The sequence below is a fragment of the Sus scrofa genome, chromosome 16, assembly GCF_054392235.1.
Source record: "Sus scrofa isolate SSC_HxYL_T2T_F1_AM1 chromosome 16, Sscrofa_HxYL_maternal_Yorkshire_Landrace_v2.0, whole genome shotgun sequence".
NCBI lineage: Eukaryota > Metazoa > Chordata > Mammalia > Artiodactyla > Suidae > Sus > Sus scrofa.
In genome coordinates this window covers 34,839,937-34,867,639 of record NC_139398.1, presented here as the reverse complement: position 1 = coordinate 34,867,639, position 27,703 = coordinate 34,839,937, and the positions used below count along the sequence as shown (strand labels likewise).

The 27,703-nt window shown below is 36.6% G+C and overlaps 1 protein-coding gene and 1 long non-coding RNA gene across 3 annotated transcripts in view; one reads left to right on the top strand and one right to left on the bottom strand.

Annotated features, from left to right (window-relative positions):
- Positions 1-27,703, bottom strand: part of WDR70 (WD repeat domain 70) — a 290,519-nt gene that overhangs the window by 88,669 nt on the left and 174,147 nt on the right. For both annotated transcript variants that reach the window (XM_021076961.2, XM_021076962.2), the window contains exon 10: positions 14,012-14,186. In XM_021076961.2, the coding sequence (XP_020932620.2) occupies positions 14,012-14,186 (175 nt within the window). The remainder of the gene's footprint in view (positions 1-14,011; positions 14,187-27,703) is intronic.
- Positions 607-8,600, top strand: LOC146395506 (uncharacterized). Its single transcript, XR_014831190.1, has 2 exons — positions 607-2,758; positions 3,396-8,600. It is a non-coding gene; the product is annotated as an uncharacterized LOC146395506 (long non-coding RNA).

Sequence of the window (27,703 nt, the reverse complement as noted above, 5' to 3'; positions counted from 1 at the left end):
TAAATTGCTGAGGTTTAAGAGAATCTTGCAATGCCCTTTAAAATGAAAATAGAAGGTTCTAAGAAGTCTTAAGAAATGTGGTAAGGCTGGAATTATTAGAAGACGAAGAAAGAAGATGGAAAACAAAATAAAGCAAAACAAAAAATCCTGAAAAACAAAACAGGAAGATTCACTGTTGCACCAAGAGTCTGGGAGCTCAAATCATCACCGGTTACATCACTTCTCCAGTTGCAATGAATCAAAGAGTAAGTTGAAAGAGAATGCATGCAGAGCAGAGAACTGTTTTACATGTTTGGCTCAGACACTACTTTCTGTATATAAAAGCCCTACTAGTGGCTCTATTGAGTGAACATTTAACATTTACTATTTTGTTTATAGTGGTTAAAGCAGTAATGTTTGGCCTCGTCAGCTTACAAAATAAATCATAGCTGTCCTGAAGCTGAGAAACATGGCTCGGGAAATATCTCCCCTGGAGAGAGGCATCCCTTATATAGGCTTTCGAGAGACTATAGCCATCCTGCAGAGTCTGACCATTTTAGACGACATAACAGCCCTATCTAGACAACCACAAAGGGCTTTGTTGTGCTATGGAAAGCACTAAAAGTCTTTTTTTTTTTTTTTTTTTTTTTAAGAAGTAGGAAGCATTTACTTCATGTTGCCAACTGACACAAGATAATATTAGAAGTAAAACTAGCTCTCCAAAATTAACTAAAATAACACAAAATCAAAGCAAGTTTTCATGCAATCCAAATTCTCAGTGCTTACACAGCCTACTTACCATTAGAAAATCAAGCACAATGAAAGAGGTTGATCAAATGTGTTTTCTGGAATTATTTTCCAAGTTAAGATATCCGTATTATACCAGTGTACAACTATTTTAAAAGGCATCATTTAACATAGTATGAAAAAATTCTCTCTCCATTAAATTTTACCCATTTGTCAATTCTAGCTCCAAAAAATCTTCAGAATCCAACATCACCTTCACCACTACCACCCTTGTCCAAAAAGTGACCTGGGCTGCAACAGCTGGCCCCTCGCCAAGCTCCTTGCCTCCACCTTTCTTCCCCTGTAGTTATTTTCCCTGCAGAATGCCCAGAGTGAGTGTTTTTAAAATGCATCTTAGATACTGTCCTTCTTCCAAAATCTGTCTAATGGCCCTCATTACCTTCAAAAGAGTGTCCAAACTTCTTTACACAGCCTCCAAGACAGTACTTGATCTGACATCCTCCCACCCCAAACTTTCCCAGTTCTCAGTCTCTTCCCTGGTCAGGAAGATACTTTATTATTAATCTGATTTGTGAGTATGGGAATGAACTGAGAGTGCTTGGCTCAGTTCTCCCCTCTTCCCTCCTGGGTGAAAGCTCGCTTAGGGGGTAATTATCCTCTGCGTCTCCCTGTCCTGAGTCTTCCTGGGGCAAGCCTAGCTGGGCAAATCTGTCCAATTCCAGGAGTTAAGTCAGCAGGCACTTTTGGCTTCCATCCTCCTTCACTATCTATAACAAAGGTGGATTCTGGCCTTCATCTGTTATGCTTTAGTGATTAGTCTTATTTCTTAATTTGTTTAGAACCCATGTAGGGGGAAGGGGTATTAATTATTAGGGCTACCAAAAAACCTAATACACTGAAAAAAACACATATGCAAGGCCCACACACCTTATGTCTGAGTACAGAAAAGAATCTAGAAATGTTTGTCTCTGGGTAGTGAAGCTATAAGTGACTTATTATCTTCATACCATATGCTTTTCTAATTTTGGATGATTTCTTTTCTTTTCTTTTGGTCTTTTTGAGGGCTGCACCCACAGCATATGTAAGTTCCCAGGCTAGAGGTCGAATCGGAGCTGTAGGTGCTGGCCTACACCACAGCCACAGTGATGCAGGATCCAAGCCACATCTATGACCTGTACCACTGCTCACAGCAATGCCAGATCCTTAACCGACTGAGTGAGGCCAGGGATCAAACCCACATCCTCATGGATACTGGTCAGGTTGGTTACTGCTGAGCCACAACAGGAACACTGGGATGAATTCTTTAAAATCAACTATGGATTATTTTAATCAGAAAAAATAGCCAAATAAACTTTCTTTGAAGGCAATTAAAGAAGACAAAGCCTGGGACCAGGTTTTCAGTGGAAATTATGAGCCATGTTTTGGATACATATCTTATAAAATTGAAAACAGAATTACACAATGATTGTCTCTAATCATGATTATGAAAATGCAGATAAAAGTGTCTTATCTTTTTTACAAACATTTCATAATTACTTTCACTTTACTATCTTGACTAAATTCAAGTTACCAAATAGTGACAAAAATAACATTGATATAATCTCTACAGTCCCTCTGGTTTCTTTATTCAATGTAATGAAAATATAAGATTACACTAACTGCTTCCTTATGATGTTTATACATTTGACTCCATAACAGCAGCTCATATTTTAAGCTGTAGGTTTTTAGTTCATGACCGATTTCCTTTTTTTCTGTCCTAAGTATCAACACACATCCATAAATATTCATAGAAATGTTTGACCCTTATCACATTTAAGGCAGGATTCTTCAGCTTTTACTTACAAGTTAAAATTCTATGTTAACTCAATTTTAATTTTTCTTTGGGCTTCCCTGAGCAACTTTGGTCAATATACGATCACGTAAACCTAAGAATTGTGTGTGTGTGTGTGTGTGTGTGTGTGTGTGTGTGTGTGTGTGTGTGTGTGTCTTTTTAGGGCCACACCTGTGGCATACAGAGTTTCCCAGGCTAGGGGTCCAATCAGAACTCTAGCCGCCAGCCTACACCACAGCCAAAGCAACCCAGGATCTGAGCCACATCTGTGACCTACACCACAGCTCATGGCAACGCCAGATCCTTAACCCACTGAGCGAGGCCAGGGATGGAACCCACGTCCTCATGTATTCTAGTCAGGTTTGTTAACCACTGAGCCACAATGGGAACTCCTAAACCCAAGAATTTTTTTCACATATTATTTTTATCAGTTACATTTTTCCTCCTATAAGTCAATGTCTATGCATTGAGGCCATGCGTAAGTTTGGCCAATACTGCACAAGGATACTGCACAAGGCCAATCAGATACCATTCCTGCCATAATGCTATTGCACAGTCATGATGCTGTATTTATGGACTAGAAGATTAAAAGAAAAAAAAAACAAAAAACAAAAAAACAGGAATTCCTGTTGTGACTCAGCAGAAACGAGTCCGACTAGGAACCATGAGGTTGCGGGTTCAATCCCTGTCATCACTCAGTGGGTTAAGGATCCAGCATTGCCATGAGCTGTGATGTTGGTTGCAGACGTGGCTCGGATCTGGCATTGCTGTGGCTCTGGCGTAGGCCGGCAGCTGTGGCTCTGATTAGACCCCTAGCCTGAGAACCTCCATATGCCAGGGGTGCAGCCCTAAAAAGACAAAAGACAAAAAACTAGACAAAACAAAAAAAAAAAAAACACTTCTTTTTAAAATCAGATTAGGTTGTACTCTGGCCTTCTTTGATGGTGAGATCTCCACCAGCAGCAGGGGCTTCAGGAGAGAGGGGGCAGAGTGGTCAGTGCTCATCAAAGTGGTAAAGGATGATCAGGAGGGAACAGATTTGATTTTAAAAAAAAGTTTTTCTACTTATGGAGAAAGTCGTAGAAGATACTCAAAAGCTGGTTAAAGACCAATTGAAAGGCTATAAGTGTCAGTCTGAGGAAATGGGAACTATATTCGGTATGTGGTCAGCACCAAAGCAGTGATTACTACATTGAATGTGATTTAAATGGGGTATACCAGACAGGATGGATGGAGAAGGGATATCCAACAACACAGGTGAGAGGTGATCAAAGTCTGAAGTAGCCTGAAGGCAAAGGAGAGGAATTGAGGGGGCAGATGTGAGGGACACACTAAAACATGAAATTTACAGGAGATAGAGGATATTCTGGAGTTCTAAATGGAAAAATTGCAAATTAAGAAAAATAGCAAAGTCTGGAGTTTGGTAGTGCAGCAGGTTAAGTATCCAGCCTTGTCCCTGCAGTGGCCTGGGTCATTGCTGTGGCACAGGTTTGATCCCTGGCCCAGGAACTTCGACATGCTACAGGCCGGACCAAAAAACAAAAAAGAAAAAGTGAAGTCAAAAAGGAAGAGTGAGTTCTAAAGGAAACGAGGAGCTGTGTTCCAGGTATTTTGAGCTTAACATCCTGGTGGGGTTGTTTCACAGGCAACTGAATGTGCCTTCAGAGCACAGAAGCATGTGTAGGATGGAATTAAGAGAAACAGATTCAGGCAGCTATCACTGTAAGTGATGTGATCCGACTCAAATTGTTCATCTGCTTGACAAGAGACCAGGAAAGACGATGTTCTCTTACTCTAATATGGAGACAGTGGGAAACACAGCCTAGGAAGGAGGCTGAGAATAATAAAAATGAGAAGGTAGCCATTGTCACGCATGTCAAGGCCACCACACTGCCTGGAGTTTAGAGAGCAAGAAGGAAGCTGGCAGGAGAAAAGGTTGTTTCAAAGAGTGATACTGTCAACAAGGAGAACAAAGACGAAAAAGTAGTTGAATTTGGTGCTTAGAAAGTCTTTTTTTAATTCTTAAAAACACTGAGAGACCTGGACAGCTGCATGCAAAGCAATGAAACTAGAACACACCCTCACACCATGCACAAAAATAAACTCAAAATGGCTGAAAGACTTAAATATACAACAGGACACCATCAAACTCCTAGAAGAAAACATAGGCAAAACACTCTCTGACATCAACATCATGAATATTTTCTCAGGTCAGTCTCCCAAAGCAATAGAAATTAGAGCAAAAATAAACCCATGGGACCTCATCAAACGGAAAAGCTTTTGCACAGCAAAGGAAACCCAAAAGAAAACAAAAAGACAACTTACAGAATGGGAGAAAACAGTTTCAAATGATGCAACGGACAAGGGCTTAATCTCTAGAATATATAAACAACTTCTACAACCCAACAGCAAAAAAACCAATCAATCAATGGAAAAATGGGCAAAAGACCTGAATAGACATTTCTCCAAAGAAGATATACAGATGGCCAACAAACACATGAAAAAATGCTCAACATCGCTGATTATAAGAGAAATGCAAATCAAAACTACCATGAGATACCACCTCACACCAGTCAGAATGGCCATCATTAATAAATCCACAAATAACAAGTGCTGGAGGGGCTGTGGAGAAAAGGGAACCCTCCTGCACTGTTGGTGGGAATGTAAACTGGTACAGCCACTATGGAGAACAGTTTGGAGATACCTTAGAAATCTATACATAGAACTTCCATATGACCCCGCAATCCCACTCTTGGGCATCTATCCGGACAAAACTCTACTTAAAAGAGACACGTGCACCTGCATGTAAATTGCAGCACTATTCACAATAGCCAGGACATGGAAACAACCCAAATGTCCATTGACAGATGACTGGATTCGGAAGAGGTAGTCTATATACACAATGGAATACTACTCAGCCATAAAAAGAATGACATAATGCCATTTGCAGCAACATGGATGGAACTAGAGAATCTCATCCTGAGTGAAATGAGCCAGAAGGACAAGGACAAATACCATATGATATCACTTATAACTGGAATCTAATATCCAGCACAAATGAACATCTCCACAGAAAAGAAAATCATGGACTTGGAGAAGAGACTTGTGGCTGCCTGATGGGAAGGGGAGGGAGTGGGAGGGACCGGGAGCTTGGGCTTATCAGACACAACTTAGAATAGATTTACAAGGAGATCCTGCTGAATAGCTTTGAGAACTTTGTCTAGATACTCATGTTGCAACAGAAGAAAGGGTGGGGGAAAAAATGTAATTGTAATGTATACATGTAAGGATAACCTGACCCCCTTGCTGTACAGTGGGAATATAAAAAAATTATTAAAAAAAATTAAAAAATAAAATAAAATCTTCATTACAATGATAAAAAAAAAAAAAACACTGAGAGAGACTGTACAATGTCTTCTGATAAGTCGTCCAAATACCAGTTTTCCAGCTTCTTCAGGGCCTTTGAAAGCAAAGTAGGTGAGGTGTCTGTTTTGTCCACCGTACTATCCCCAGAACCTCGAATGGGACTTGGGCCAGAAAAGGTGCTTAATATCGGCTGTGGAATGAATCACGTGATCTCTCTACTTTCCTTCCACGTATCGGCCCCCTTGTCTTCATTCCCTCCCTATTGAGCTAAGAGTCCATGACCTTACACATGTCGACCAACTGTCTTAGCAACATCCTAAATTAGAGGGCTCCAATATCCTTCCATTACATGTTTCCCACTTTTCTCTCCACTGAGTTTTTAGGATCTTCTCTATAACACTAGTGTCCTGAAATTTCATGATGTGTGGTTGGATGGGAGTCTTTTTCATTCATCATGCTGAGCATCTGATGCGCTTTTCCTATGTGGGAAAAAATGTTTCCAGTTCTGAGACTGTGAGGGAGGTGGGGAATGGTCAGAATCCTTTCTTACCTAACTGCATTCTCTCTCCTCTTCTCTCTTTCTAAAACTTTCTGGTCAAATGTTGGGCCCTAAATTGACCCTTAAGTCTATCTTTGCTTTCTCACTGTTTTGTTCTACTTTCAAGATTTCCTTGACTATATCTTTCACTACTCCTATGGATTTTCCCTCTAGTATCATCTATTTATTTTCCAAGAGCGCTTTCTTGAACTCTTAGGGTTCACAATTTTTTTGTAGAATTCTTCTTTAGTTTCATGGCTGCAATATTCTCTTTTCTCTCTGAGAATATTAACTATAGGAATTTTTTTCCCTTGAAATACTCTTTGATTCCCACATTATCTCTCTCTCTCTCTCTCCCCTCTCTGAGATTACTTTAGTTTCTGTATTTCCTGTTAGAGGACTTCTTCAAATGTCAATTGATCCTTGTCTGTCCATAAATACATAAAAGTAAGGCACTAAAAAGCTGATTAGAAACACTATGTCAGGAGGTCAAAATCTTTTATAAAGGGCCAGACAGTAAATATTTTAGGCTTGAAGGGCTAGATAATCTGTTGCAACTACTCAGCTTTGCTACAGTAATGCAAAAGCAGCCACAGATAATACAAAAATGAATGAGCAAGGATGCTCTAATTAAATTTTATTTATGGACACTGAAATTCTAATTTCATGTAATTTGCATGTGTCATGAAATATTTTTATTTTAATTTCTTTTAAACCATTGTGGTAGGCAGCATAGTGCCCCCCCCAAGAGATTCCTACCTCCCAATTACTGCAGCTTATGAGTATGTTATCTTACCTGGCAAGGCGGAATTAAAACTTCAGATTAATGTTGCTAATCATCTGATCTTGAAATAGGGAGATTATTTGCATGGGCGTAGTGTAATCACAAGGGTCTTTAAAAGCGGAAGAGGGAAGTGGAAGAGAAGGTCATGGTTTTGTGATGTGAAAAGGCCTCAATTCACTATTGCTCGCCCTGAAGATGGAGGAAGGGGGCCACCAGCCAAGGAATATGGGTAGCTTCTAGAAACTGGAAAGGCAAGGAAATGAGCTCTCCCCTGAAGCCTCTAAAAGGGAACATGATCCCACCAACACCTTGACTTGGAGTTCAGTGAGACTTGCAAAAATCTATGTAAGTGTAAGATAAGACATTTATGTTGTTTAAGCCACTAAGTTTGTGATGTTTGTTAGAGCAGTCATAGGAAAATAAGACAAGCATTTAAAAACGTAAAAACGTAGCTTGCAGGTCATACAAAAATAGGTGCTGGGCTAGATTTGGCACAAGGGCCATAGTTCACTGACCCCTGGAATGGCACTTGCACCAGACTGCCTAGGATTGAACCCTAGTTCTGCCACTTACGAACTGTAATTTTGGGTAGGCATTACAGCTTCTCTCTGTCTTAGTTTCTTTATCTGTAAAATAATGACAGTAATACTGCTTCTTTGGCGAGATTGCTGTAAGGATTAAATACAATATTACATGTAAAATGCTTTAAACGCTGCCTGATTCACAGTAAAAACTCAGTAAAAACTAATAATAATAACAATAGCAGTAATAGTCATCATAATAACAGTAATAGTAATATCAGAGGAGGGGGAGATGAAACACTGTTCTAGATGAAGATTTTTTTCACCTTATCTCAGCTTTGCTTGGAATACAAATTCCCTCTAACAGATCTGTCCCAAAAATACTTCTTCAGTCTTCAGCGGCAGTGAGGGAAGGTGAGAGAAGAACAGGAAATGGCCACATAGGGTAGAAGAGGGAACTGCGGGATGAGTTTGTCTTGCATGGGCTTGAACCAGCCTATGGTTTCAGCTTCCTCTAGTCGGGCAAGTCAGTTAGCATTCACCCATCTGGTTTCTAGCTTCCAAAAGTGTCTTGACTTCTCTTTTCTACTGTCATCTCCTCTCTAATTCTTTTTGTCTGTGTGGGTTTACGCGTTTAAAAATACCTCTCCTGTCATTTTAGTGGGGTTTCAGGAAGGAGCAGAACTGAATGAATGTGTTTAAGTTACCACGCATAACTTGAAGTCTTAAATTCAATTATTCTATTATTTCTGCCCTCAAAAAATAAGGATAAGAATCATCTACATTTAAAAGAAAAACTTTTAACCTAATTTTTTCAAAACCAGTATACTCTCATTTTTTGAAAGGTTGCTTCCAATAATACGTGACATTTTACAAGACAGCATTAGAAGTAAAACTTTAAAACTTTCACTAAAATAACTGACAAATTAGAACTTAACTTTGGGGCCTACAAGTAATTTCACATAGTTTTAGTGGTCTGTTTGTACTCTGAATCAATGACATTTTTTTTTACAAAGCGAGCTTTGAAAAATACTCATGTTAAAAACACTACAGAATAAGCTATATGTCGTATGTTTTCCCTTGAATGTTTATTTAAAAATAATTATAATTCATATCTACTGAAGCACACTAATCAATGAATACAGAGAGCTCTAGGTTATTGATGGTGGTTGTATTTTCATACAATGAATGACTGGCTCTAGCAGGGATCTACATTCTTATTTTGCTAAATCATACTTTTAGTCACCAAAGAATCTGTTAAACTCAAATTCATGACACTTTCACAGCCACAGTTAAACAGCATCCTGAGATCTAATTTTACCCCTCTACAAAAACTGTAAATCGCCTAGAAGCTAAAAAGAAAGGAGGAAGAAGACCAACAGTTATGAAAACCTGTTATGTGCAAGTCCTGTTCTGGGTGCTTGAAATCCATTACCTAATATAATCCTGAGAATAATCTGACACGGTGGAGATCATGCCTTCAGTTCATGAATAAGTAAAATGAGGCTACAGAGAGCTTAGGAAGCTCAGCACTGAGGGTCAGGAAGTCTCAAGGATGTATAATGCAATTGTATGTCTCAGGTGTCATTTACAAAACGTGCTAGAGAATTATGCAGTAGACTTTTAGCTATCCACATATACTTTCTAAACTCCAAATATTAGGCCTAATGAAAAGATGAAAATCCATATGTGTATTTTTAACATGACTCTTTATATTTTTTAATAGAAAGAACACCATTTTTTCTCAAAGGAAGGTACTAGAACAATTTTCTAAGTCACTTGGTTTTTAAAAATTGTTTTTAAAATATCATTTTTTTTCCTCTGTAATGTACTTTCCCCCCAGTGGTCAATATTTCACTGATTTAATTTGAACAACTAATAGTGGGTAAAAGTTGTGAATTATTGTTAAGCTATCAGCCTTTGCAAAAAGAAGGGAAAAGACACCTTTTTATCATTTGTCTCATTCTTGGTGAGGTGGTAGGTGCTCAAAAAGACCAGGCGAAATGTTCCTGATCTAGCTAGCTAGCTAGATGGACACAGATACAGAGCTATGGGAAAAAGTGTGGAAAGATATATATCAGGTAATCTACAAGCCCTAGGGGGTAGAGATTGGATAAGGAAAGTAGAAAAGATGCAATTAATAAAATAATAGTAGTAATAATAATTATTATTTTATAACAAGTCTATATATTATGTGTGCAAAATTATGATTCCACTTAAATAAAGCCAATGAGAAAATTCCATTGAAAAAAGCCAATGGGAGCTGTGTCTGCTATTATAAAATTGTCCATGTTATACCTTCAAGTATAAAAAAGCACACTGTATATTCTCTCTATATAAAAACATTTGAATCTGTGTCTATATATAGTTAGAGAGATATTTTATAGATATATATAAAACATATATTAATAAAAGGAAAAGTGTAGAAGGCCATAAATCAGCCTAACCTTGAGTTATCAGAAGGGGATTGGAGATATTTAATGAACTGTGGAACATTGGACGCAAGCTACAACTGGTGACTTCTTTTCCTGTATCCTTTCTCCTTCATACTCCGTTCTCTTACTCACCAGGGGCTTGTTTGCCCAGAAGCTTATCTCCTATGTAATTACTAGCTCCTGCCCCAGCTTTCTCTCAACGATACTAACCATTTTCTAGCACAGCTGAGAGAATGTGGGCACTGATAAACCACCACGCTGGAGAAACAGCTCTGCAGTAGCTCACGGGCTTGAGGCTTTCCTGATAAGGGGTTGGAGTGTGTGATCATTTTCCTAAAAGGACTGCCCTAGAATCTGGGCTAGGGTGGCAGGCCAAAGGAGCAGTAGGAGGCAGTCAGGTGAAGAGTGGGTCAAGTTGCTGGTAGTACCCTATTGCCAAATCAAATTTCAAATATTATTCCCTCCCACCACCTGTGTCTAGGGAAGGCAAAACTCCGTGAATATAATGGGTCTGCATTTTCCTGCCAAAATCTTAGTCAACAAATAGTGACTGCAATACAAGGAAGTACAGCATGTACTTTTAGTAAAGGGTCTAGCATATTGTAGATTCTTGATAGATTTCAAAGAGGTCCAACACAGCTTTGAGCAAAATATGTCCAAAGAATTTGGTAGGTATTTTTATACAAACAGAAAAGGTTACTAGGTATTCATAAGACTACATAAGCTGGAATCTTTTAAAAGCCAGAAATTACACTTGAGAGATACATGAAAACAGCTTTTAAAAACCCACCTATATTAATATAGATGATGCATTTATTCATATAAGGATACATCAAAAATTACTTCAACTTCTCCCTCTCTCCCTTCCCCCTCCCTCTCTCATATCTCTATTTCATTATATTTCATGTAACAAAGATCTTCATGCTACTATTTTTAATGACTTTTTAGAAATAAACTGACAGTCTCATTTTATATTACCTGTTCAGAATACATTCATTCAATCATTCAGTGCCACAAATAGTCACTAAGAATCTCTTAAATACTAGATATTGTTATTTGCTCTGAGACTACAACGGGGGACAAAATAGACAATAACCCTTCCCCTCATGAAGCCAATATCCTACTGGAGGGAAACAGCAATAAACGAGCAAATATTTAGTTCAGTATGTCAGATGGTGACCAGCACTCTGGAAGAAAATAAGAGGGCTAGAGAGTGCCACTGGTGGGGTGAAAGTTGGAATTGTATATAGCGTGGAGACAGGAAAGACCTTGATGAAAAGACAAAATCTGAGCAAATTACTGAAAGAGGTGAGGGATAAAAATCATGTGAACACCTAAGAGAAGAAGGTTGGAGGCAGAAGGATTCAACATATGCCAAGGCCCTGAGTCAGAAGGCATGCTGTTACCTCCCCAATGTCATCTCCCTGTATTCTGCACCACCCTCACTTGACTCCAACCAAGCACTGGCCTCCTTGCTGTTGCTCAAGTTATGGGGGGTGAGGGGACAGGTAAGTAATGCAGACCTGCAGAAGCTACCTGAAGGGATCTTATCAAACTGAAAGACAGCCCATCATCCATCATATGACTGAGAAGGATGCTGGACACACAGTTCTCTTGGGCAGCAATGTCCAATAGAACCTCCTGCAGTGATGAGAATATTCCCTATCTGTACTGTCTAATAAGTAGCTAGTATGACTGAGGAACTGACATTTTAATTATATTTTATTTAAATTACTTTAAATGTAAACAGTCAAATGTGGCTAGTGGCTACCATACTAGCCAGTGTAATTCTAGAATAAAAGTAGGGCTTGAAAACAGAGGAATTTATCATTGATGGACATCGTACTTCTAAGAAAAGAAATACGTTTCATTTCATTTGCTGAAGTTCAAGCTGGTCCAAGGAGAATTCTAAGTTTAAATATGGCAATTACGACAGCTTTACTTAATTGTCACGAAACATATGTATTGACCATTATTTTCCATGTAGTTATTTGGCTAGTGTGTGGAAAAAAAAACATTATTAGGCTTTCTTACCTCAGCTTTAGTGTCTTCCTGTAGATGATTTGTTATTGCTGAAGTAATAGTTAAGAAATTTTTTAATCTATTTTTAAATAAAATTGTTTCCTGCTAGCAAGTTTTTCCCTCTCAATTTGATTTGTTTCCAGGTGACATACAAACACATAAATGTAAAAATATGAATGAAATATAATGAATAGGATGTAGTATAATAAACTACATATTCATGCATCATTAAATTCTCACTAAATAGGATCAAATACTGTGATTAGAAGAATGGCCTAAAAGATTTGCAATGGGGGATACTGGCATTCAGATAGCTTTGTTTTCTACACAACTGGGTAGGAGATATACTAATTATTTCAAGAGATATGTAACGCCAGTCTTTAAAACCTTTATTCAACTTTATGGAAATACATGGGCTCTAAGAAAAAGGCATATATATGTTTATATATACACACATACATACATATATATATTATATACACATTCATGTATATATGTATATATACACATATACACTATACCAAATACATCACTATTAAAACTACATAAGAAAACTCATGTTTTAGAATTTCTATGTTTAAATCAACAGCATCCAGAGAAGATGAAAGCCAGTTACTAAAAAATTTATTGCTTGCTTAAAACACAGTTTACAATTCAAAGGATTTTTAAAATCTCTGAGCTGTTATGAAGCTTTATGGGGTTTATAGTGGAGATGAAAACAGAAATAAAAAGATCTGACAAACAGAAAATGCCAAAGATATTTCCAGCATTATCAACATGGATTCTTTTTTCCCTATCATTACTTTTTACCTTCTTCCAAGAAAACTGACTCTAACTCATCTGCCTGAAAAGACAACTTCATTTCCTAGGGCCCCTTTCATAATGTAAATGCTTGACGTGCAATTTTATATGAAACAATATTATTTTTATAATTTTTTAAAAGAACGAGAATGTAAACTCTATGAAGTTAGGAATTTGGGATAGTCTACAGTATTTCGAGTGTCTAGTAGGTACTTAATAAATCTTTATTAATAATTTGACTAGAACCTTTTATTAAAATAAGATAACCCATTTGTATTACAACATTAGTACAGGTTTTCATTTAACACTTGTAATCTAGAATCATTGAAAAATTCGTGCTTTATCATCTATACATAAACACAAAAGCCCTTTTTAAAGCTAATTCACAGAATTAGCCCAAGGATTTTATATTCATTATTTCTATGGTTATAGAATTCTATGATCCCTTCCAATTCCAAAATTTATTTATTCTAATAATGACCTGAAACTGAAAAGAGAAAACCTGAAACCTATTCAAATGGAATATCACGGAATATCAGAATAGAATATTGTTTAAATTGCTATAGAAATAATTGCATAACAACTGATGGATGCTCATCATGGTTACTTCATGGTTTTCTTAAATCTTTTAAAGGATATTTTCTAGCTCACTGCTTAGTATTGTTTGATATTACCATCCAATCCTTCACGTTCAAAATCAAGTATATTGAGATATCATATAATAAAGTGTATTGTGCTTTTAAAATTATATACCAAAAGATCTAGTTTATTTTAAAAACAAAATGTAATACACATTGGAAAATACTGAGCTGGAATGTTTGCTAACATGCTGTTTACTGCAAAAGTTCCAATGTTTTATCAACTAATACTGAAGTTTAAATTAGGGCTAAACTCAGGAAATTGACCCTCATAATATTTTAACACGATGTTTGTCTTTATAAGGTGGTTCTCTTCTAAGAAAAGTGGACTTAAATGTCCTTGACTTACAGTCAAATTTCGGTCCCAGATCTGTATGCTTCCATTCTGGCAGGCAGCTGCTATGAGGTTTCCATCTCTACTATATGTGCACGTGGTAGGAACTACTTTTTTACCCTGCATTGTCCGTGGTTTAAACACACTTTTTTGCTTCTTCGGATTTTCAACTTCCCACGTCCTCACGGTTCTAAAAAGAAAAAGGAAATTTTCACTTATAAAAAAGGAAGGATTTAAGAATATAAAAGAGCCAACAAAATATTGCTTCACATTTTAAGCATATAAATCTAATATTTTTAATGTATTTAATATGTAAATACTTTAAAATTTTAAATAAAACGTGCACTGTAAAACACTGTCCACTTACAATTGAGGTTACTCACTGAAATAAAGTGAACCATCCAAATTGTGTTGTCATGAAATCAAAGAGCAAGTGGCAGATTTCATTTCAAATCTATCACTTAGTTCTGACCCTCTAAAGCAGTAGCTTCCAAATAATTTTGACTACACACTCTGAACAGTAAAACTACATACACACATTAATTTCTGAATTACTTACATGTGTTAAGACACTGTTTATAACATACACCAGAAAATATATTGAAAAAAAAAATGGTCACGAAAAAATGATGTCCTGCTCTAGGGCCCAGGCAAATAGCTCCTGCCTCTGGCAGAGGCTGTCTGCCTCAAGTTTCCACAAAGTAACAAGTAATAGCAGTTTAGAGCTAGGGCAGGGACAAAATGCCCTCTTGCTCACAGTCCCAGGGAAAGGAGTACAGCCACCTAGGGCAGAATAAAATCTGTATGAGAAAAAAAAAAAATACAAGAAAACAAAGATCAGTGACTTCATGGCAGAAACCATCCGAGCTAAACTACCACAGAACAACATCTCTAATGTTCTGGGATAAAAAAAAAAAAAAAAAAAAAAAAAAGCCAATCTAGTATTCTATAGCCAGAAAAAATAAATTTCAAAATAAGGTGGAATACTTTTTCAGACGAACAAAAGCTGAGATAATTCATTTCCATCAGATTCGTACTATAAGAAATGTTAAAGGAAATTATTCAGAAAGAACAAATATGACACAAATGTAAATCTAAATCTACACTAAGACGTGAAGGGTGCAACATATGATAAAAATGAAAGTAAATGTAAAAGACACTTTTCTAAATGTTTAAATCTCTTGAAAATATAAATGGCTATAAAGCAAAAATAATAATATTATAAAGTTTGTAAAATAAGTTCAAGTAAGTGACATGACCAAAGTAGCTCAAAGATTGGGAGATAGTAATGAAAGTATACAGTTTTATACTATATATTTGAAATGGTAAAATATTATTTGAAGAGAGATTTTGCTACATTAAAGATGTATATTACCAACCCTCAAGCAATTGCTAACACACTTTTATAAAAAATACATAATAATGGAGAACAAAATGGAAAACAAAAATTAATCCTATCAAAATAGGAAAAAATATAATGGGATAAATATAAAATAAATAGCAACATGGTAGGTTTAAATCCAACCTCATCAATAATTACATTAATTGGAAATGGCCTAAAAATTCTCATTAAAAGGAAAAGACTGTCAAATTGTATTAGATAAAAGCAAAATTCAGCAGAGTCTGTGTTAAAAAGCACATAAGGAGCTCCTGTCATGGCTCAGTGGTTAACAAATCCGACTAGGAACCATGAGGTTGCGGGTTTGATCCCAGGTCTCGCTCAGTGGGTTGGGGATCCAGCGTTGCCGTAAGCTGTGGTGTAGGTTGCAGACATTGTTCACATACCACATTGCCATGGCTCTGGCGTAGGCCAGTGGCTACAGCTCCAATTAGACCCCTGGCCTGGAAACCTCAATATGCTGCAGGTGCGGCCCTAGAAAAGACAAAAAGACAAAAAGACAAAAAGACAAAAAAAAAAAAAAAAAAAAAGCACATAAAAACCTTTAAATATAAAGACCTAATCGTTTAACAGTAAAAGGATGGAAAAAAGATGTGCCATATAAACATAATCAAAAGAAGGCTAGAGTGATTATGTTAAAGTCAAAGTGGACTTCAAAACAAGCAATAAAACTAGAGACAAAGAGGAAAATTTCATAATGCTAGAGTCAAATGATCAAGAAGACATAATGATCCTAAATGTATATCCTCCTAATAACAGAGCTTCAAAATATGAAAGCAAACTTAATAGAAATAAAAGAAGGAGTTCCCACTGTGGTGCAACAGGATTGGCAGCATCTTGGGAACGCCAGGACAAAGGTTTGATCCCCAGCATGGCACAATGGGTTAAGGATTCAGTGTTGCCACAGGTGTGGCATAGGTCACAACTATAGCTTGGATCTGATCCCTGGCCCAGGAACTCCCTACGCTGCAAGGAGGCCAAAAAAAAAAAAGAAAAAGAAAAAAGAAAAATGAAATAAAAGAAGGACTATCAAACCCATAACTTAGAGCAAACATATATCTATACACTTTTTTTTTTTTTTTTTTTTTTTTGTCTTTTTGCCTTTTCTAGTGCCGCTCCCATGGCATATGGAGGTTCCCAGGCTAGGGGTCTAATTGGAGCTGTAGTCGCTGGCCTACACCAGAGCCACAGCAATGCGGGATCCGAGCCGCATCTGCAACCTACACTACAGCTCACGGTAATGCCAGATCCTTAACCCACTGAGCAAGGCCAGGGATCAAACCCGCAACCTCATGGTTCCTAGTTGGATTCATTAACCACTGAGCCACAACAGGAACTCCAGCAAATGTATATCTATACGCTTTAGCACTCCTCTCTCAGTAACTAATGGAACAAGAAGACCTTCTCTTCCTAAAAAAAAAAAAAAAAAAAAAAAGAGAGACCTTAAAAACTCTACCAAACAAGCTGAGCTAATTAACATTGACATAACACTTCACCCTACAATTGGATGCACATTCTTTTATACATTGAACATTCATCAAACTAGACCACATTATGGGCCATAAAGCAAATCTAAACCTACTAAAATGACAGAAATCATAGAAGACATGTTCACTGACCAAAAAATAAAACAAGATATATGATCCATAACAGAAATGTATCTGGAAGTATACCTCTTCCAAAACATTCGGAAATTAGTAAATACAATTCTAAATAATCTATGGGTCAAAGAAAAAATCAATCATAAGGGATATTAGACAACACTTTGAATCCAAAAACATGAAAATACAATATATCGAAATTCATGGTATTCAACTAAAGCAGAGCACAAAGGGAAAAATCAGGCATTAAGTGTATCTGTTAGGAAAAAAAGGCCTCATATGAATTACCTAAAATTCAAACTAGAAAAAAGGAGAAAATAGTAAATCCAAAGCAAGCAGAAGGAAATGAGAATACACAAGAATAAAACAAAAAACAGAAAACCAGAAGAGAAACCAAAAGCTGGTTCTTAGAGTCGATCAATACAATTAATGAACTTCTGGGTGAATTTATGAAAAAACAGAAATTGGAGCCAAACCCCCATATCTTGATGTTTAATTATGTAAATTAAGTATATAATTTAAAATCTTCCCACTAAGGTGACTTCATTGTTGAATTCTACCATATATTTAAGAAAGAAATAATGTCTTAAGGAAAGGCTCCTTACTGAATGGGAAAAGATATTTGCAAAGATATATCTGACAAGGGGTCAATATCCAAAATACACAGAGAACACATACAGCGTAATATCCAAAAACACAAACAACCTGATTTTTAAATGGGCAGAGGATCCAAATAGACATTTTTCCAAAGAAAACACATAGATGGTTAAACAATACAAGACAAAATGATTAACATCAAGGAAATGTAAATCAAAACCACAATAAGGTATCATCTCACACCTGTCAGAATGGCTATTATCAAAAAGACAACAAATAACAAGCATAAGCAAGGATGTGGATAAAAGGGAACACCTGGGCACCGCTGGTGGGAATATAAACTGGTGCAGTCATTATGGATAACACTATGGAGATTTCTCAAGAAATTAAAAATAGTGGAGTTCCTTTTGTGGCTCAGCAGGTTAAAAATCTGATTAGCATCCATGAGGATTCAAGTTCGATCCCTGGCCTTGCTCAGTGGGTTAAGGATCTGGCATTACCATGAGCTTCAGCATATGTTGCAGATTCAGCTCAGATCTGACATTGCTGTGGCTGTGGCATAGGCTGGCACCTGTAGCTCCGATTTGAGCCCTAGTCTGGGAACCTCCATATGCTGCAGGTGCAACCATAAAAACAAAAACAACAAAAACCAGAAACCATACAATCTAGCAATTCCACTTCTAGTTACTTAATCCAAGGAAAACAAAATACAATTTGAAAAGACATATGTGCCACCATGTCCAAGGCAGCTTTATTTACAAGAGCCAAGCTATGGAAGCAACCCTAGCGCCCAATAACATTATGAATGGATAAAGGTGTGGTTATATATACATACATATACAGATACAATGGAATATTACTCAGCTATAAGAAAGAATGAAATTTTGCCATTTGTGACAATATGAATGGACCTAGAGAGTATTATGCTAAATAAAATAAGTCAGACAGAGAAAGACAAATATAGTATTATTTCACTTACACATAGAAATTAAAAAAACAAGACAAATGAACAAACAGAACAGAACAGGTACAGAATCATAGATAAAGAGAACAAACAAGTGGTTACCAGAGGGTAGGAGGTGAGGGAAGGAAAGGAAAAGGTGAGGGAGATTAAGAGATACAAACTTCCAGCTGCAAAATAAATGGGTCACAAGTATGAAATGTACAGTGTGTATTATAGTTAATGTAAGAGATGTAAGATATAGTTAATGTAATATAAGCTACATTAATGTAATGTAAGATACAGTTAATGTACAGTGTGTATTATAGTTAATGATTAAGAGATATAAACTTCCAGTTGCAAAATAAATGGGTCACAAGTATGAAATGTACAGTGTGTATTATAGTTAATAAATATGCAATCTTTATATGGTGACAGACAGTAACTAGGCTTTTCCCGGTGATCATTTAGAAATGTATAGAAATAGCAAATCACTATGTTATACAATCAGAATTAACATAGTATTATAGCAAAAAATATACTTAAAAAATAAACAAACACAAGTTCCTGTGTCCATGAGGATGTGGGTTCAATCCCTGGCCTCACTCAGTGGGTGAAGGATCTGGCATTGCCTCAGCTGTGGCATAGGTTGCAGATGCAGCTCAGATCCAGCGTTGCCATGGCTATGGCATAGGCCTGCAGCTGCAGCTCCAATTAGACCCAAAGCTTAGGGACTTCCATATGCCACAGGTGCAGCCCTAAACACCCCCCCCCCAAAAAATCTCACAGAACTAGATCAGATTTGCAGTTCCAGGAGTGAGGAATTGGAGGAAGGCAGGCAGTCAAAAGACGCAAACTTCCAGCTATAAGATAAATGAGTACTAGGAACAGAGAATTAACACTGTGGTTATGTTATACATGAAAGTTAAGAAAGTAAATCCTAAGAGTTCTCACCACAAGAAAAAAAATGTTTTCTATTTAATTTTGTATCTATATGAGATGCTGGATGTTCACTAAACTTACTGTAGTGATCGTTTCATGATGTATGTAAGTCAAATCATTATGCTGTACTCAAACTTATACAGTGTTGCATGTCAATTATATCTCAATAAAATTAGAAGAAAAAACAAAAATAAAAACATTCAGAGTTCCTGTCATGGTGCAGTGGTTAATGAATCCTACTAAGAACCATGAGGTTGCGGGTTTGATCCCTGGCCTTGCTCAGTGGGTTAAGGATCCAGCATTGCCATAAGCTGTGGCGTAGGTCGCAGATGCGGCTCGGATCCTGCATTGCTGTGGCTCTGGCGTAGGCTGGCAGCTACAGCTCAATTAGACCCCTAGCCTGGGAACCTCCATATACCTCAGGAAGCTGCCCTAGAAAAGGCAAAAAGACAAAAAAAAAAAAAAAAAAATCCAATATTAAGCAAAAAAGGAAGGAAAGAAGGGAGGGAAAGAGAGAGGGAGAGAGGGAGGGAGGGAGGAAGGAAGGAAACTCTACAAACTCTATCAGAAAATAGAAGAGAACACTTCTCAATTCATTCTATAAGGCCAGCATTACCCTGATGCCAAAACCAGTCACTACAAGAAGACAAAACTATAGACCCATATCCCCAGTGACACAAAAATTCTTAACAAATTATCAGTGCATAAAACTGGCAGTGTATAAAAATGATATTATGACATGATTCAGTGTTATTTAAACCAGGAATGCAAAGGAGGATTGGAAGGACTGAAAAAACAGACTAAAAAGGAAAAAAGCTATCTGATTATCTCAATTGATTCAAAACAGGCATTTTAAAAAATTATATATGTATGACTGGGTCACTTACTTACAGCAGAAACTGGCACAATATTGTAAATCAACTATATTTTCATTTAAAAATTAAAAAAAATAAAAATAAAAATAAAAAAAATACAAAAATAATTCAACATCCACTCCTAATTAAAAATAGAAACAAAAAACCTCTCAGTAAACTAGGAATAGGATGCAACGTCTTCAACCTGATAGAGTACATCTATGAAAAACTTACAGGTAATATATTTAATGGGAAAGGCTGAATGCTTTCCTCTTACACTTGAGAACAAGGCAATGAACTCAAACCATCACCATTTTTTTATACTGAAGATGCCAGCCAATGCAATAAGGTAAATAAAAGAAATTAAAGGCTTACAGAATGGAAAGAAGAAATAAAACTTTTTAAGAGAGACCACAGGATCATCTATACAGACAATCCCAAGAATCTACAAAAATGCTACTAGAACTAATAAGTGAGTTAGCAAGGCCACAAGATACAAGGTAAATAATCAAAAATCAACTTTATTTCTCCTGCCTAGCAACAAACAACTGGATGCTGAAATTATGAAAATAATACCATTTATAATAGTATGATTAAATATGGAATCTGTCAAGATATGCATAGTATTTGTATACTAAAAACCAGAAAACATTTATGAGAGAAACACAAATGAGAAGATACACTATATTCGTGGGGTCAATACTGTTAAGATTTCAATTCTTCCCAAATTAATCTTCAGATTCAATGCAATCTCAATCAAATTCCAACAGAATTTCCTTGGGGTAGAAACTGAGAATGCTGATTCTAAGAATCACATGGAAATGTAAACAACTTGGAACAGCCTAAACAACTTTGAAAAAGACCAAAACTAGTAAACTCACTCTATGCAGATTCCCATATTACCTTTTAACTTTATAACACCAATCACCTAAGCTATAATTATGTATATTGACATATACTTCTTCTACAAGAAGAGTTCCTCTGGAGCAGGGCTCTGGGTTTTTGTTAGTTTGTTTTATTTTATTTTATTTTTATTTCTGTATGCTTAGGTTCTACCCCATCTCTTGAATATAACACATATATATAATAGAGATGTAACACATACTAAGCCCCTAATAATGGATTGTTGAACGGATGAAAGAGATTCACTGCCTATCCAAGTTTTTATTGTTGTTATTTGTTCAAAACTCCCCACAGCATATGGAGTTCCTGGGCCAGGGATCAGATCTGAGCCACAGTTGTGACCTACACCACAGCAGCAGCAATGCTGGGTCCTTTAACCCACTGTGCTGGGGCAGTGGATCAAACCTACGTCCTGGTGCTGCAGAGATGCTGCCAATCCTGTTGCACCACAGGAGGAATTGCTATCCAAGCATTTTAGCAATCAATTTTATTGAAATATAAACAACATACAGTGAAACACGATTTTTTTTTTTTTTTTTTTTTTGCCATAGCCAGAGCATACAGAAGTTACTGGGCCAAGGATTGAAGTACACAAGCACACCCAAGCCAAAGTGGTGGGTTAATCGCTAGGCTACCTGAGAACTCCTGCAATTGATTTTTAAATGTATAGTTTTCAAGTAGCCAGCATCTGCTGTCAAAAATTTACCATTTATTCCAAATGAAGGGTTGCTTTTTGTTTTTGTTTTAATAACTGTTGCAAGTCTTCCCCCTAAGCTTTGCTTAGGAATTTAATCAACTGTTTAACATTACCAAACCCTGCTTTTCAGAGCTGTGGAACCCAGTGCCTGACATAAGACCGCATTGACTGATTTTAGGAATTACTAACTAGCAAAATATAAGCTCAGAAAAGGCTTTGGGAAGTTCCCATTGTAGCTTAGCGGAAACGAATCCATGAGGACACAGGTTAGAACCCTCGCCTTGTTCAGTGGGTTAAGGATCTGATGTTGCCATGAGCTGTGGTGTAGGTTGCAGACACAGCTTGGATCTGGTGTTGCTGTGGCTGTGGCGTAGGCCAGCAGCTGCAGCTCTGATTTGACCTACAGCCTGGGAACTTCCATACACTATGAGTGTGGCCCTAAAAAGAAAAAGAAAAAGTCTACAAATAACAAATGTTGGAGAGGGTATGGAGAAAAGGGAACCCTCGTGTACTGTTGGTGGGAGTGGGAATTGTTCCACTATGCATTCCCCCGGAAACACGGGGCAGCCAAAAGAGGAAAGAAAGGGAAAAAAAAAAAAAAAAAAAAGAATCTGACTGCAGCAGCCCAGGCTGCTGTGAAGGCAAATGGGTTAAAGGATCCAGTGTTGCTGCGGCTGCAGCGTAGGTCACAACTGTGGCTAGGATTCAATCCCTAGCCTGGGAACTTCCACATGCCTCCGGTGTGGCCATGAAAAAATACATAAAATAAAACCTTACCCCCCCTCAATGTAGTCTGTACTGTTTACTTGTCTCTGTTCGTTAAGTTTTCCACAGTTAATATGCACAAAAGTTGAGAAATACTTCATGTGACTTTTCTTTTTACCCTCAGCTCTACAACAGTGGGGATAAATTATGATAGTTTCTCTCCCTCTCTTTTTTTTTATAACTGAACATTTCCAAAAGTCAAATGATACTTCAAAACTATGATATGAAAGGCCCCACATAAATACTATAAAGTATCATTTTCATTATCTGGCTTGTTTAAAGTTTTTCATCTCTAAAACTGGGATAATAATACCAACAATGAGGGGTTGTGAAGATTAAGTGAGATTAGGGATATAAACGTGTCTAGGACAGTACTTAGAACACAGTAGGCCCTCAATAAATACTAGGTTCTTTCTGCTTTTCCTCTTAGGCCAAAAATAAAATATTAATGCTAATAAACCCAACAACTAAGTATGGTCCATTTATTTCAGTGGTATATTAACAGGTTGAGCTGATTTTCAAAATAACAGAAAGAAAAAAAAATAGCTAACCTAGCATATAGATGTATGAAATATAAATTTACATAGCATTCAATGTGACTAATTACACTATGGTTTTATGGCTCTGATTCTCTGAATCTATGCCTGAAAAAAATGGATGTTAAAGTGCTAGGCCATTAGGTATCTGTCAAAACATTTTATGCTGAAGAACACGTATTTTGAAACTTGGAGTGAGATCTGGTCTTGTAAAATTAAAACTGTGTTTCATTTAAAAAAAAAAAGATTTAAAAATAGAAGAAGGATCTGCCTGAGCCTTTGTGGACACAAAATGAAAACACCCAGAAGACAAGAAAAAGACACAGGTGGGGTCATTACATCGCCCCAGGCACAAATGCTTTCTATCTTAAAATTTTGAATTCTTTCCAGATACAAGTTCTAAACTTTCTGGCATCTGCTGCATAAATGCATCACAGCATTTGGCAGAAGTTAAGGGAAGCATTAATTTTGCATGGAAATCACTTAAGAGATCTTGGTTTAATTTTTCTCGAAAGACTACACAAGCAGCATGAGTGATGTAAGAATCTGAAACTCAATGGCTATATTGGCAGAATAAATCCAACAAGAACAACCTTCTCTTCCAAAGTGCCCAAATATTAAAGGTATTAGCCCACAGAAATGGGGAAAGTGTTTGAACTTCTATATAAACCCACAATAATCTTTATAAACATATATAATTCACATTATACACACACAGTAATTGCAATAAAAATGTAGTTCCATTTAGGAGAAATGTATTTCATGTTAATGTTCTGTACTTATAATTATTAAAATTAGGTCTTACGAAATCTTGACTTAGAGTAAGGATGAACACTACAATAAATAACAACTTATACCCTTACAGTATGGCCAACTGATTTTCAACAAAGATGCCAAAATAATTTCATGGAAAAAGAATGATCTTTTCAAAAGATGAGAAAAGAGGAAAATGACAAATGAGAAAATGAGACAGCCAGATATCTATAAGCAAAAAAGATGAATGTGGACCTTTACTTCACACCATATAAAAATTAACTCAAAATAGATCACAGACATAAATATAAAACTCTTAAAACATGACATTGGATTAGGGCATGCTTTCTTAGATATAACAATAAAAGCACAAATGATAAAAGGAAAAAAAGGTTAAGTTGGACATCATCAAAATTAAAAATGTACATGCTTTAAAAGCTACTATAAAGAAAGTTTAAAGAAAAGCTATAGACTTGGAGAAAATATTTGTAAATCATATATCTTATAAGTATATTGAGAATACTTAAAGAATTTTTACAATTCAATAAAAAGATAAGTGACCCACTTTTTTTTTTTTTTTAGGGCCACACTTGCAGCATACGGAGGTTCCCAGGCTAGGGGTCAAATCGGTGCTACAGCTGCCAGCCTACACCACAGCCCCAGCAACATCAGATCTGAGCCGCATCTGCAACCTACACCATAGCTGATGGCAATTAAGCCAGACCCTTAACCCACTGAGTGAGGCCAGGGATCGAACCCGCAACCTCATGGTTCCTAGTTGGATTCATTTCCGCTGCACCATGATGGGAACTCCTGACCCACTTTTTTTTAAATGGGTAAAAGATTTGAATACATATTTCACTAGAGAATATATACAAATGCCCAATAAGCACAGAAAAAGATGCCTGACGTAATTTGTTATTAAGAAAATGCAAATGCAAAAGGGTGGGGGAAAAAATGTAATTGTAATGTATACATGCAAGGATAACTTGATCCCCTTGCTGTACAGTGGGAAAATAAAAAATTTAAAAAAAATGCAAATCAAAATCACAGTAAGATACCACTTCATAGCTATTAGACAACAATAATCAAAGGCAGACAATTATAAGTGTTGGTGAGGAAGTAAGGAAACTGGAACCCTCATACGTTAATGGTAGGAACATAACATGGTGGAGCCATTTTGGAAAACAGTTTGGCAGTTTTGTAAAATAGTAAATACAGCTTTGCCACATAAGAGCATTTGCACTCCTAGGTATCTACCCAAGAAAACTGAAAACATACCCCCATGCAATAACTTCAAAATGAATCTTCATAAAAACATTATTTATAATAGCCAAAAACTGGAAACAATCCCAATGTCCATCAACTGATGAGTGGATAAACCAAATGAAATTGTCATACAATGGAAAATGACTGGTTTGGCAATAAAGAAAGGAAAAGGAGTGCTGTGCACTATAGTATATGATCTTCTTGAGGCTCCCATAACAATAACTACAAACTGTGTGGCTTAAAACAATAGAAATTTATTCTTTCACAGTTTTAGAGACCAGAAGTCTACTCCGTCTGGAGGCTCTGCAAGAGAATTCCTCCTTGCCTCTACTAGCTTCTGGTGCCTGTGAAAACTGACTGGCTTCACTGGCTTATAACCACATCACTCCGATCTCTGACTCTATCTCTACATGGCCTCCCCCTCTGTATATCTTCTCCCTTTTTTGTCTCTTATAAGGGGACTTGTCCCTGGATTCAAGGCCCACCTGGATAATCCAGGATGATTTCATCTCAAGATCCTTAACAATGACATCTGCAAAGATCCCTTTTCCAAGTAAGGTAAATATTCACAAATTCCAGGAATTTGATATAGAAATACCTTTCATGGGCTACCACTCAACCCACTACACACGGTAACACATGGATGAACCTCAAAACACATTATTGCTAAGTAAAAGAAGCTAGACACAAAAGGTCATATATTGTATAATCCCATTTATCTGAAATGTCTATAAAAGGCAAATATTTAAATGTCTATAAAAGGCAAATACAGAAAGTAGATTAGCGAGTCCCAGGGCTGGGGGTTAAGAATGGGAAATGACTAAACAAAAATTCTTTTTAGGGTGATGGAAATATAAATTAGATCATTGTGATGATTATCCAACTCTGTAAATATACTAAAAATCATTTAATTACCCCATCCTCTTCTAGTTTCAGCTGCAATCAGTATAGCTGAATGTCTCATTAAATTTCTAGAAAAACCATCCACAATTAACATTTCTGAGGATCACTTTCAAAAACCTCAGATGTGGAAGTCGACCAAATGGAATTAGAAGAGACTCAATTTAAAATATATATCAGTATTCTTATTGGGCAAAAATTATGCCCTGATTTTATAAGCCAAATAACCCTGAAGCTCTTTACAAAACACTTTTAAAACCTTTTATTTCATTAAGTCAAACAAGAGAGATAGGGTTTAGTATGTAGATTAAGAAGCAAAGGATCCTGAATTACACAGAGTTCTAGTTTGAGTGACCTGCTGGATCACGAGAGATGAAGCAGTACTCAACAGCTTCCTACCAACATGAAACTAGGACCCTATAGATAACAAATATCAAATGTTCAACTGCTTAAAGGTTTGTGTACACACAGGGAATACATAAATACATATTATATATCCATATCTATTTCTCAATTGGTGAGCTTAAATTTAGGAAGAGAGGAGAAAAAAAAAAGAGGAAGGAGAAGGGAAAGGAAAACTACATATTCAGATATACATCCAATTATGTTAAAGCAGTAGGTTCCTTTGTTCCAGCTAAACTCTTCTACTTTAACTTATCATGAAGCTCATGAGAAAAATAGTATATAGTATTTTAACAGAACACCCTTCAGCTAGATGCTGAGAATTATGCTACTCGGACTTATGAAAAAAATGCTACGAGTTTTTCAAAAGACTATATGACTATAACACTTTCTAAAATGCTGAATTAAAAATCTGCTAAACAGATACCCATTTCAACTCTGTTTATTCTCTTAATATCTAGCATCATTTGTATATATAATAGGCTTTCAATAAAATTAAAATCCTATATCAGGCGTATCTAATTAATATATATTTATATAATTAAATATGTATTTTAAATATGTATATTGTCATTATCTATCTATATAACTTTATTTTTTTTTCTTTTCTTTTTAGGGCTGTACCAGCAGCTTATGGACGTTCCTAGGCTAGGGGTTGGATCAGAGTTGAAGCTGCCAGCCTATGCCACAGCCACAGCAACACCAGATCTGAGCTGCATCTGCGAATTACACCACAGCTCACAGCAACGCTGGATCCTTAGCAGGGCCAGGGATCGAACCCACATCCTCATGGATATTAGTTGGGTTCGTTACCGCTGAGCCACCACTGGAACTCCCTCTATCTTTCAGTACTACTGTACTTTTTGAGTTCTCCTGAAATTCTCCTCAATATAACTTGCTCCAGTTAACTTTTGTTGAGCCTTGAGTACTGTTCCTAGCTCTGAAGAAAAAAGGATTAACTAGGACAGGGCCTTTGCCTTCATGGAAATCACAGCTGGGCTGGTGGGAAAATGTACAAGCAATAAGCCATACATAGGGCCATAATTCAACAAATATATATTAAATACTTTCTATAGGCTAGAAAGACTATAGAATACCTGGGAATACAAAGGTGCATGTTCTCCAAGAACAAACTAGTGGAGGAGAAAA